We start from the raw sequence: 12,650 nt of genomic DNA on the forward strand, positions 1-12,650 counted from the left end.
AGAATGCAACACACCACTCCATACTGTAGACAGGAGACAGGTCTATGGTTTGGTTTAAATTCATTTACTTTCCGATTTTTGAAATTGAATTCAGAACTTAGTCAAAGTGAATATGTCACAACCGATATTAAATCATATTGTCCCCCAATATTTTTTTTCTCCTTTCATCACAAAAAACTTTTGAATTGATTTATGTTTACTTTGAATTTATTTTGCAACTGGCTCCATTTTCACATATCAAATTCAAGTTCAACCTTAAAGTAACTGTCCAGTGAAAATCTCACTTTTAAATGTCCATATTCTGTTAAATCATATCCAAATAATGTTGATGACTCATCCTACATTCGTATGTGGCCAAAGCATAAATTGGAGAAAAAACAGAAGAAAAAAAACCCCACCTCAAACTTGTATCTCAAACAGATCGAATAAAAAATGCTATTTCCCCATAGAGAATGATGTCATCCTGCCTCATTGGCTGAGCTGGCCAATCAGCGGTTTACTCGTGTGAATATTTTTAATGATCGGCATACACCCACACCATTCTGTTGTTAAGATACGCCCACACCATTCCAACACAGAAAAGCTGCTTTTTAACATGCTTTTTGAAATTTAAGTATTTCATTCATATTGTAATTATAGATCATGTTTCATTGAAAACTGGACAGTTACTTTAAACAGCAAGGAGGATATTCACAAAAAAACAAACCACCATTGTAAATGTACCACCATTTTGAAAACCCAATTTAAAAACCAAATGCATGGTTAATACACCGGACCAAACCATATGGACCAGGGGTGTCAAACATATGGCCCGTGAGGGGTTCAGGCACGTGAGGGGAGATGGGTTCCGGCCCGTGAGGGGTTCCGGCCCGTGAGGAGTGAGGAGTTCCGGCCCGTGAGGGGTTCCAATCCCGTGAGGGGTTCCAATCCCGTGAGGGGTGAGGGGTTCTGGCCCGTGAGGGCTGGTTTGAGTAAAAACAAAAAACAATTTTCTTTGCATATTTACATTTTTTTAGGTGGGGGGGGGACTCAATATACAAAAATGACTAAAACCAAGTCAAAACTGTGTATAAATGATAATGGACCTACATTCATACTTTTTCTTGACTGTGTACAACTCGCTAATAATCACCAAAATGAAAGCTAGACAATATGGCAGCATCGAAGCCCATTTGTTTGGGGCGTGGTGGAAATTTTGACAGCAAGGAAATGTAACTAATTTTCATTGCGGCCCTCCGGACCTTGTTGAAGACCGCGTTTGACACCTCTGATATAGACTACTGTATGGGTTTCGTAGGGGCAGCCTAGGGATCATTTGATCTATTTTGGGAATACGTAGATGGTGAATTTACAGTTGTTGGTACATTTTTTGAATGATCCCAAAATTACAGTGATTTTTATACACCAGGGTTGTGTTTATTAGGGCACAAAATGGAACATATTTGTAAAACATTTTACAATGGAGAATGGTACCCCCTCCCCGTTTGTCAGTTTTCTTCCATTTGGGGCCCAATGAACACTGCCCTGTTACTGGTAAATAGATTAAACGCTTTTTAAAAACTAAGGTCAGGTGACTGAAGCATAGTATGTGCCATACGTGCTGGTCAAACACCCAAGGATAAAGTAAATCATATCAAATATAAAAGGCTGATGTAATTGGTGTGCAAGTTTCCTCTAGAACCCGCCAATGAAGAACAACAGTTTGTCTTTTGTCTCTCTCTCTCTCTCTATATATATATATGATGGTATGAATAATAAAATAATCACAGTTTAAAAAAAAACAATAATAATAAAACAGTAAAAACTTAGAAAACTAAAATATTTTCTATTGTAAGACTTAGAACAGACTGAGAGCTGCAAACTGGACTGTCTCGAAATGCACAGAAATGGGGAGGGGGGAAATGAAAAGGGTGCAAGCGTCTATCCATCCTTCCGTCCGCACATCCTTTGTTCATTTAACCATTCTTTTCTCTCTCATTCACTTTCTTTCTCCAACTTTTTCTTCTTCTTCTTCACCTTTCTGTTCTGCACAGCAGACTCAATGTTGGCTCAACCTTTCTGCAGCGTCACAGCAATATTTTCACAGCGTCACAGAAATGTTGAGAACATTCCTTTCCAGCACACCTTCTAATCCTTCATACTCCAGCACATCCTCTTGTCCACAGATTAACATGTATGGATTCGACCAATTTCTTGTCTAATGGCTGAAAGAGAAGACAAAATGGAGAAAATAGTGCCTTGTTATTGTCTGTGTGCATGTGTTGGGTAGACAGAGGATGGGGGGGGTTACTATGAATTAGTAAACAGATCAACTGCATGCCTACCATCCTCTTAGGACATACTTCATTAGGATATATTTGTTAATTAGGATAGCTTTGTTAATTAGCATAGCTTTGTTAATTAGGATAGCTTTGTTAATTAGGATAGCTTTGTTAATTCAGGATAGCTTTGTTAATTCAGGATAGCTTTGTTAATTCAGGATAGCTTTGTTAATTCAGGATAGCTTTGTTAATTCAGGATACGTTTGTTAATTAAGATAGCTTTGTTAATTAGGATAGCTTTGTTAATTAGGATAGCTTTGTTAATTAGGATACCTTTGTTTGACCTAACTGAAACTAAATTGGACCATAGAAAGTGTATAAAAAATGAATAAGAATGACCTTAGTTGGTTTGCAGATGAATTTCACACTGAAGCAGTATGTGCCTTTTTTGAGTAACATAACCCAATGCGTTAACATTCTGCCGCCTACCATTAATGATCTCATCTTTCACCTTCTGCAATTCACGTACAACTTCATCCAAGATTTCCTGTGGGGGTTAAAGAAAAACTTTTTACATGTTCTGTTTCTTTCAGAATACTTTTCTTCCATGAACAATTGAAGAACAGTTTCATACCTGCTTCATCCTGTCGAAGTCTAGATCTCCTTCACTAGTGCTGCCCACGGGTCGCACCCTGCAAAACCACATAAACAACAGGGATGATTTTAAATGATCGATAAATAGAAATTAGTTAGAACTTTCAGAGTAAATTACCCAAAATATACAGTACATAAAGTATATGTTTTTTTTATATATGAAATATACAGTAGATAAAGTATATATATTTCTTATATATAATATACAGTACATAAAGTATATATTTTTTATATATAAAATATACAGTAGATAGTTATGTTTTCTCCAGCTAATGACAGTGACTTCAACCTTCATGATTGATTACTAGTGTCACGCCCTGACCTTAGAGAGCCGTTTCATTTCTCTATTTGGTTAGGTCAGGGTGTGATGTGGGGTGGGCATTCTATGTTTTGTTTTCTATGTTTCTTTATTTCTATGTTTTGGCCGGGTATGGTTCTCAATCAGGGACAGCTGTCTATCATTGTCTCTGATTAACAATCATACTTAGGCAGCCCTTTTTCTCTCCTTTCAGTCTGGGTAGTTAACTTTGTTTGAGGCATCATTGCCCTGTTCAGCGTCACGGTCGTTTTGTATCGTTTTTGTTGGCGACATTCTAATAAAAAGGAATATGTACGCTCACTACGCTGCACCTTGGTCCACTTCTTACAACGCCCGTGACAATTAGATGGACAGTATCTTATCTATATTACATGGTGAGGTTCACAATGTCAGGCAGCCATCCATTCACTGTTTACTACTGCCATTAAGCTGTTAAATTTACTGTATCACAAGCTTCCTCAATGCCATAAGCAAACACTCCCACGGTTTGTTTTCCCCTGATTAGGCTGGTACACTAAAATATTTCTATGGGGTGTGCTTTATCTCTGTATTTAACTATGTCCATGATTCATTTGATTCTGATTCTTCCCACCAAATGGTCATTGCTATTTCTGGTTTCCCAACCAATTGAGCGCCTTTTGGGTAGTGTAATTTGGTGAAGGAAAAACTATTTATTTTAACATTATGTCATAAAGAGGACATGGTCAATTTCCTAAAAACAAGTTTTCCCATCTCAAAGTAAAAATAAATGACTAGTGCCAAATAAAGTAACAGTATGGAATATTTCTTAAATCATCCATAAATCCCCTTTTTGACAGGGGGGAATGGAAGTTTGTGTGCAACAGGGAAAGGCAATTGAACGCAAGCTTCACCCTCAAAATGATTTGTTTAGGTAAAAATTTCTAGCCTGTCTATCTTTGGGTTATGCTCGACCCGCTCAGTTTTCCACCAGCGTCCAAAAAGAGTAGAAGCAGCTCACCATTAGGAATTAATTCAATGTAAAAGGCTTTTACAATTCAATATTGGTGCACAATTTGTACTTTAAATACCAAAAAGGGATGCAGAAGGCACTCGTGGTGGAACGACCCAGCTGGTAGTTGAATACAATCATCAATGACAACAGGGTTGATAAGCCAAACAGCCATGACTTTACTTCTAGAAAATATATTTCCTCATCTCAGAGAACAGAATGATTTGTACTATGATATGGAATATGAACCTCTCAATATATCCCCAATATTTAATAGTAGTGTTAGCCTGGTCCCAGATCAGTTTGTGCTTTTTAGCAAACCACTGCTATAGGAGTTGGCTAAACTACACAAACTGATCTAGAACCAGGATAAACAGTTACCATACCTCAGATTAGTAAATATATATCCCATATACCCCTTACATCCCTTCTCAATGGCCACTAATAGCCAGGTTTCAATCCAGACAGTGAAAGAATCAAGGCCTTAAAGGTAATTTTAAATTGAGCCGACGTGACAACTGCAACAACCGAAAAGGGGCAATCGGATTGAATCCAGGCCTAAATCTTTATTTTTTTATATTTTAAGTTTGGTAGCATCTAGGAAAGGTAGCTAATGGGGATCCATAACAAATACAAAAACAGATGATGTTCACCTTGATACCAGTGAGGCCTTGTCTACAGAGTTGGCTCGGTCCCATGGATTCTTCCCCGCATCTAGAGAGAAAGTGATAGAGAAAAAGCAAGAGAGAGCATCACAATTATAAGAGACTCACTTTATAAAGCACCCCGGCTCAATGCAGCCAATAACAAAGATAATGGTCAGAAAAATGTGGAGGCAAGAGTGTGTTTACCTGTGGAGTTCTGCCCTGGCTTGGGATCCTCCTGCAATGGAAAATCAAAATGGATGATGTGTGTGTGTGTGTGTGTGTGTGTGTGTGTGTGTGTGTGTGTGTGTGTGTGCAATCATCATTAGATTGATTGAATGCAATTATTGTAGCTGGATAGAACCACCCAGTTAAACTTTATAATTGATATTATTCAACTATGATCAAGTGAATTACCTCTTCAGGTTTCTCTGAGGCTTTCCGTCTGCAGGAAAAGCAAATTCAGGCAATTAGAGATGATACAAAGCTAATGTAGAAGACAACTCCAGTCATGTTGCAAATCACTAGTGTATTTCACAGGCTAGTAGACTATCACATCAAGTTATACCATCTTTGTGATAATCTTCAATTAAAATCCTCAACTCCAGAATATTCTTTAGCAAAATGATACACAGGTCTTGTGCTGTGATCTTTCGGATAGGGATTTTCAATTCAATTCAATTTAATTTCATCGTTCCTTCACACACAGTTGTGTCCTCTCACCTGCGTGCTAGAAGGGCGTTCATTTCCTGCATTAGCCCCTCCCCTCCACTGGAGCGGTTGCCATCGTTCTTGGCTACACTTGTTCCTGGGGGACTGTTCTCATCCTGAGGACACAACAATGGCCACCATATAAGTTCCCTCTTTATAGAAGCCAACCAACAGGTAATGTGTATATGTAATGGTTTGAATGTACAAGCAGTTTTCACATAGATATGAGTGGTCTTGTTCAGTGGGGTACACCATAGCAAAAACATTTAAAATGTATTGGAAAGGGAAACAAAAATGAATGTTTTTTTATTGGACATGTTCAGGTAGTTCCCTGTTTCAAAATGTTTTATTTCTACTCACCACGATCCGAGTCTAAGCTGAGATACTAACCCTTGCAACTTTGCGGAGTTTGGCTCCAGCCAGGGCAGCAGCCAGACCTGAGAGTGGCTGTGCCAGCTCGTTCCCTGCCCCCTCTAAATGAGGCCCTCCGTGCCCTCCACCAACCGGTAGTGGGGGGGGCATGGGCGGTGGCACTGTGGCCGGAGGCGGGGGGCCCGGTGGAGGAGGGGGGGCCATAGGTGCCATAGGGGCAGGGGGAGCCACCGGTGGGGCCACAGCGAGCACGGCGGGGAGAGAAACCGGACCTGGGAAGAAACCAATAGACAGCATAGGTTCAGACTCCTCCTTGGCTAACACTGCTGGCAAGCACTTACTGGATAAATAGTCCTCAGATAAGAGCCATTGGATTTAAAGTGAATCAAAAAGCAAACTACAGTAGCAGTTATGGGGACTGTTATTGTAGCAGATGTCTGAATATGGGGACTGTTAGAGTAGCTGATGGCTAAATATGGGGACTGTTATTGTAGCTGATGGCTGAATATGGGGACTGTCATTGTAGCAGATGGCTGAATATGGGGACTGTTATTGTAGCAGATGGCTGAATATGGGGACTGTTATTGTAGCAGATGGCTGAATATGGGGACTGTCATTGTAGCAGATAGCTGAATATGGGGACTGTCATTGTAGCAGATGGCTGAATATGGGGACTGTTAGTGTCGCTGATGGCTGAATATGGGGACTGTTAGAGTAGCTGATGGCTAAATATGGGGACTGTTATTGTAGCAGATGGCTGAATATGGGGACTGTCATTGTACCAGATGGCTGAATATGGGGACTGTTAGTGTAGCTGATGGCTGAATATGGGGACTGTCATTGTAGCTGATGGCTGAATATGGGGACTGTTAGTGTAGCAGATGGTTGAATATGGGGACTGTTATTGTAGCTGATGGCTGAATATGGGGACTGTTAGTGTAGCAGATGGCTGAATATGGGGACTGTTAGTGTAGCAGATGGCTGAATATGGGGACTGTTATTGTAGCAGATGGCTGAATATGGGGACTGTTATTGTAGCAGATGGCTGAATATGGGGACTGTTAGTGTAGCAGATGGCTGAATATGGGGACTGTCAGTGTAGCAGATGGCTGAATATGGGGACTGTCATTGTAGCAGATGGCTGAATATGGGGACTGTTATTGTAGCAGATGGCTGAATATGGGGACTGTTATTGTAGCAGATGGCTGAATATGGGGACTGTCATTGTAGCAGATGGCTGAATATGGGGACTGTTATTGTAGCTGATGGCTGAATATGGGGACTGTTAGTGTAGCTGATGGCTGAATATGGGGACTGTCATTGTAGCAGATAGCTGAATATGGGGACTGTCATTGTAGCAGATAGCTGAATATGGGGACTGTCATTGTAGCAGATGTCTAAATATGGGGACTGTTATTGTAGCAGATGGCTGAATATGGGGACTGTCATTGTAGCAGATGGCTGAATATGGGGACTGTCATTGTAGCAGATGGCTGAATATGGGGACTGTTATTGTAGCAGATGTCTGAATATGGGGACTGTTATTGTAGCAGATGGCTGAATATGGGGACTGTTATTGTAGCTGATGGCTGAATATGGGGACTGTTAGTGTAGCTGATGGCTGAATATGTGGACTGTTAGTGTAGCTGATGGCTGAATATGGGGACTGTTAGTGTAGCAGATGGCTGAATATGGGGACTGTTATTGTAGCAGATGGCTGAATATGGGGACTGTTAGTGTAGCAGATGGCTGAATATGGGGACTGTTATTGTAGCAGATGGCTGAATATGGGGACTGTTATTGTAGCAGATGGCTGAATATGGGGACTGTTAGTGTAGCAGATGGCTGAATATGGGGACTGTTAGTGTAGCAGATGGCTGAATATGGGGACTGTTAGTGTAGCAGATGGCTGAATATGGGGACTGTTAGTGTAGCAGATGGCTGAATATGGGGACTGTCATTGTAGCAGATGGCTGAATATGGGGACTGTTATTGGATTCATAATAGGTATATACTTCCATCCACATTAGCCAGTGGAGTCCCCCCATTGTTGTCCAAGTGCCTTGCTCTTTGAGGTCTGCATGTACTTACTGCAGGTTGCCGTGGCAGCCTGAGAGACGGGAGTGGGTGTCTGGTTGGGTGAACCCCACTCTGATGGGGCTGGGGTGTATGAGGGGGGAGAGAATTGGGTTGCTGTTGGTGGGGGCGTGGCCTGGGACATCTGTGGCTGGGGGTGGAATGAGGAGGGGTACTGGGGTTGGTTGGAGGAGACATGGACGGGGCCCTGCGCAGACTGACCAATCAGAGGGGGCAAGGAGGTAGCCTCGCAGTAACCTAGCTGCTGCGGTTGCTGCTGAGCAAGGTTATAATAATCCTCTGATTGGCCATTGGCATGGGGGAGGTGAGGCGGGATATGGGGTTGGCCGGCCTGGTCCAGGGGGTGGGGCTTGACCCGGCTGTGGCGGGGCGGCAGGGGGAGGGCCACTGGGAGGACAGGCTGGGGCACGGGGGGCATGTGCACGGGGCCGTATATGTGGGTGTGGGAGGTGGACCAGGTGCCGTGTTTGAGGAGCAGCACAGGGTCATGCTGGGGGTCACCCTGGTGGAGGGACTTGGTGTGGTGGAGAGCCCGCACCGTGGGGGGAGAGAGGGGGATCTGGCGCACCTGCCGGGTCAGGGCTGTGGGCACCCCTGGTTGCACGGGGGAGAAGGCCGAGACCAGGGAAGTGGAGAGCTGGGAGAGATGGGGAGAATTGTCGCCAGCCCGTCCGCCCGCCACCTCTCTCTCCTGGGAGGAGGAAGAGGAAGAGGAGGAAGGGGAGGAGTTGGAGGCCACTCGGGCATAGGAGGGCGGCAGTGTGGTGGCCCGATAGTGTCTATACTCAAGAGGGGTGTTGGAGGGGTGAGAGGGAGGGGAGGACACCTTATATTGGAGGGTGGAAACAACTATAACACACAACAGAGGAGGGGGGACACCACAGAGGAGGGGGATACCACAGAGGAGGAGGGGGTGGTGGGCACCACAGAGGGGGGAGACACCACAGAGGAGGGGGAGGAAACAACAGAGGGGGGGGGAGAAATGACAGAGGAGGAGGGGCACCACAGAGGAGGGGGGGCACCACAGAGGAGGCGGGAAACCACAGAGGAGGAGGGGACACCACAGAGGAGGGGGGACACCACAGAGGAGGAGGGGGACACCACAGTGGAGGGGAGGGGAAAGAAGAGGGGGGTGGGGACACCAGAGAGGGGGGAGGGACACCAGAGAGGAGGGGAGAGGGGACAGAGGAGGGGGCACCACAGAGGAGGGGGAGCGGACACGACAGAGAGGGGGGACACAACAGAGGAGGAGGGGGGGACATGACAGACGAGAAGGGGGGACACAACAGAGGAGGAGGGGGACACAACAGAGGAGGAGGGGGACACAACAGAGCAGGAGGGGAACACCACAGAGGAGGGGGACACACAACACACACAAAAAAAGAGAGAGAATAATGAGAAACCAAGCAAAAATTATATGTCAGAAACTGAGAACAAAGATGATAAATCAGAAACTGAGAACAAAGATGATAAATCCGAAACTGAGAACAAAGATGATAAATCAGAAACTGAGAAAAAAGATGATAAATCAGAAACTGAGAACAAAGATGATAAATCAGAAACTGAGAACAAAGATGATAAATCAGAAACTGAGAACAAAATCACAGAATAAAAAGAAACTGAATCCAACATGACCAAACTCTCAGGAAAGCAGCATGTCCCATTGTCACCCAGCTGCCAGTAGCACGCTTGCAGAATGAGTGTCTCTATGGCGCTGGGGAATGTTTGTATATGGATAAGCATGAGTAAACGGAGGGGAGGAGGGAGGGGTATTCAACACAAACACAGATGTGTCCGAGCTAGCGCTTTAGCTTTGGTTGTCGTCATTAGAGCACACTGTAGCAAAACGTTTTGCAACCGAAAACAATAATGAGCGTATCTTATTGGCCAAGTTCAGGTAGTCCCTCTTTGTTTCAGTCAGTTTCTTTCCATTTGGTCCCTAATGAACACAACCAACATGCACTACACTGGCTTGTTTGGTTACCATGATTGCCATGCTATCCCCATGGAGAGAATAGCATCCTAAGACGTTATCTGTGAGATGGTGTATTGACCTGGACGAAACGTATTTTGGCTTGTGTTTTGACAGACCTGGCATTGTCTTGACATGGTAGTAGTGTCTGTCCACAGTACGTCTGCAGGCCTTACCTGAGCCAGACGTCCGTCGCTCCCTTTCTTTGTGGACCACTCCCTGCATCTGATGCGGCTCCATCATTTGCCTGCAGATATACAGAGGGCACAGACATGTTATAGCCCCTCCCTGTAGCCTCTCCCTGTAGCCCCTCCCTGTAGACTCTCCCTGTAGCCCTCCCTGTAGCCTCTCCCTGTAGCCTCTCCCTGTAGCCCTCCCTGTAGCCTCTCCCTGTAGCCTCTCCCTGTAGCATCTCCCTGTAGCCTCTCCCTGTAGCTTCTCCCTATAGCCTCTCCCTGTAGCCTCTCCCTGTAGCCTCTCCCTGTAGCCTCTCCCTGTATCCTCTCCCTGTAGCCTCTCCCTGTTGCCTCTCCCTGTAGCTTCTCCCTATAGCCTCTCCCTGTAGCCTCTCCCTGTAGCCTCTCCCTGTAGCCCCTCCCTGTAGCCCCTCCCTGTAGCCTCTCCCTGTAGCCTCTCCCTGTAGCCCCTCCCTGTAGCCTCTCCCTGTAGCCTCTCCCTGTAGTCCCTCCCTATAGCCTCTCCCTGTAGCCTCTCCCTGTAGCCTCTCCCTGTAGCCTCTCCCTGTAGCCCCTCCCTATAGCCTCTCCCTGTAGCCTCTCCCTGTAGTCTCTCCCTGTAGCCCCTCCCTGTAGCCTCTCCCTGTAGCCTCTCCCTGTAGCCTCTCCCTGTAGCCTCTCCCTGTAGCCTCTCCCTGTAGCCCCTCCCTGTAGCCTCTCCCTGTAGCCTCTCCCTGTAGCCTCTCCCTGTAGCCTCTCCCTATAGCCTCTCCCTGTAGCCCCTCCCTGTAGCCTCTCCCTGTAGCCTCTCCCTGTAGCCCCTCCCTGTAGCCTCTCCCTGTAGCCTCTCCCTGTAGCCCCTCCCTATAGCCTCTCCCTGTAGCCTCTCCCTGTAGCCCCTCCCTATAGCCTCTCCCTGTAGCCTCTCCCTGTAGCCTTTCCCTGTAGCCCCTCCTTATAGCCTCTCCCTGTAGCCTCTCCCTGTAGCCTCTCCCTATAGCCTCTCCCTGTAGCCTCTCCCTGTAGCCCCTCCCTATAGCCTCTCCCTATAGCCTCTCCCTGTAGCCTCTCCCTGTAGCCTCTCCCTATAGCCTCTCCCTGTAGCCTCTCCCTGTAGCCTCTCCCTGTAGCCCCTCCCTGTAGCCCCTCCTTATAGCCTCTCCCTGTAGCCTCTCCCTGTAGCCTCTCCCTGTAGCCCCTCCCTGTAGCCTCTCCCTGTAGCCTCTCCCTGTAGCCTCTCCCTGTAGCCCCTCCCTGTAGCCCCTCCTTATAGCCTCTCCCTATAGACAGACTTTCAATCTGTGCCCATTTAATACATTTCAGATTGACATTACCTCTAATTTTCCTCTGCTTGAGTACCGGCACCACTTATAAAAAAAGATCCCAAGGCAAGATCAAAGAGGCGGCAGGTAGCCTAGTGGTTAGAATGTAGAGGCGGCAGGTAGCCTAGTGGTTAGAATGTAGAGGCGGCAGGTAGCCTAGTGGTTAGAATGTAGAGGTGGCAGGTAGCCTAGTGGTTAGAATGTAGAGGCGGCAGGTAGCCTAGTGGTTAGAATGTAGAGGCGGCAGGTAGCCTAGAGGTTAGAATGTAGAGGCGGCAGGTAGCCTAGTGGTTAGAATGTAGAGGCGGCAGGTAGCCAAGTGGTTAGAATGTAGAGGCGGCAGGTAGCCTAGTGGTAAGAATGTAGAGTCGGCAGGTAGCCTAGTGGTAAGAATGTGGAGGCGGCAGGTAGCCTAGTGGTAAGAATGTAGAGGCGGCAGGTAGCCTAGTGGTAAGAATGTAGAGGCGGCAGGTAGCCTAGTGGTAAGAATGTAGAGGCGGCAGGTAGCCTAGTGGTTAGAATGTAGAGGCGGCAGGTAGCCTAGTGGTTAGAATGTGGAGGCGGCAGGTAGCCTAGTGGTTAGAATGTAGAGGCAGCAGGTAGCCTAGTGGTTAGAATGTAGAGGCGGCAGGTAGCCTAGTGGTTAGAATGTAGAGGCGGCAGGTAGCCTAGTGGTTAGAATGTAGAGGCGGCAGGTAGCCTAGTGGTTAGAGCATTGGGCCAGGAACTGAAAGGTTGCTAGATCGAATACCCGAGCTGGCAAGGTAAAACTCTGCCCGTTCTGTCCCTGAACAAGGCAGTTAACTCACTGTTCCACAGTAGGCCATCATTGTAAATAAGAATTTGTTCATAACTGACTTGCCTAGTTAAATAAAATAAGAAAATAATTGTTAGCCAGCGAACATACTTCATTGTTCAGAAATAACTTCAAATATTTTAGGAATATATGTCTACAATGGACATGGATTGATTTAAATAGTTTCAACCAACAACCAACATTCAAGTCTAGGTTCATTAATGAACCAGAAACTATTTTTTTTCTGAATGTTTATCAAAGTTAGCTGGCTAACTCATTGATCCTGCTTTGTAGTATACTGCTCTGGTGTGGTTAAATTAAAGTCAGTACCAGCATCATCACTTTCTTTCATTCAA

General features: G+C 45.6%; 1 protein-coding gene across 2 annotated transcripts in view; it reads right to left on the reverse strand.

Annotated features, from left to right (window-relative positions):
- Window positions 1-9: 9 nt before the first annotated feature.
- LOC135508475 (ena/VASP-like protein) overlaps window positions 10-12,650 on the reverse strand; it is a 62,182-nt gene continuing 49,541 nt past the window's right edge. For both annotated transcript variants that reach the window (XM_064928692.1, XM_064928691.1), the window contains exons 5-14: window positions 10,177-10,247; window positions 8,023-8,877; window positions 5,950-6,203; window positions 5,572-5,675; window positions 5,266-5,293; window positions 5,056-5,086; window positions 4,858-4,918; window positions 2,896-2,953; window positions 2,751-2,808; window positions 10-2,204 (exon numbers count right to left, since the gene is read on the reverse strand). In XM_064928692.1, the coding sequence (XP_064784764.1) occupies window positions 2,167-2,204; window positions 2,751-2,808; window positions 2,896-2,953; window positions 4,858-4,918; window positions 5,056-5,086; window positions 5,266-5,293; window positions 5,572-5,675; window positions 5,950-6,203; window positions 8,023-8,877; window positions 10,177-10,247 (1,558 nt within the window). In that variant the 3' untranslated portion in view covers window positions 10-2,166. The remainder of the gene's footprint in view (window positions 2,205-2,750; window positions 2,809-2,895; window positions 2,954-4,857; window positions 4,919-5,055; window positions 5,087-5,265; window positions 5,294-5,571; window positions 5,676-5,949; window positions 6,204-8,022; window positions 8,878-10,176; window positions 10,248-12,650) is intronic.

This window comes from Oncorhynchus masou, chromosome 21 (genome assembly GCF_036934945.1).
Source record: "Oncorhynchus masou masou isolate Uvic2021 chromosome 21, UVic_Omas_1.1, whole genome shotgun sequence".
NCBI lineage: Eukaryota > Metazoa > Chordata > Actinopteri > Salmoniformes > Salmonidae > Oncorhynchus > Oncorhynchus masou.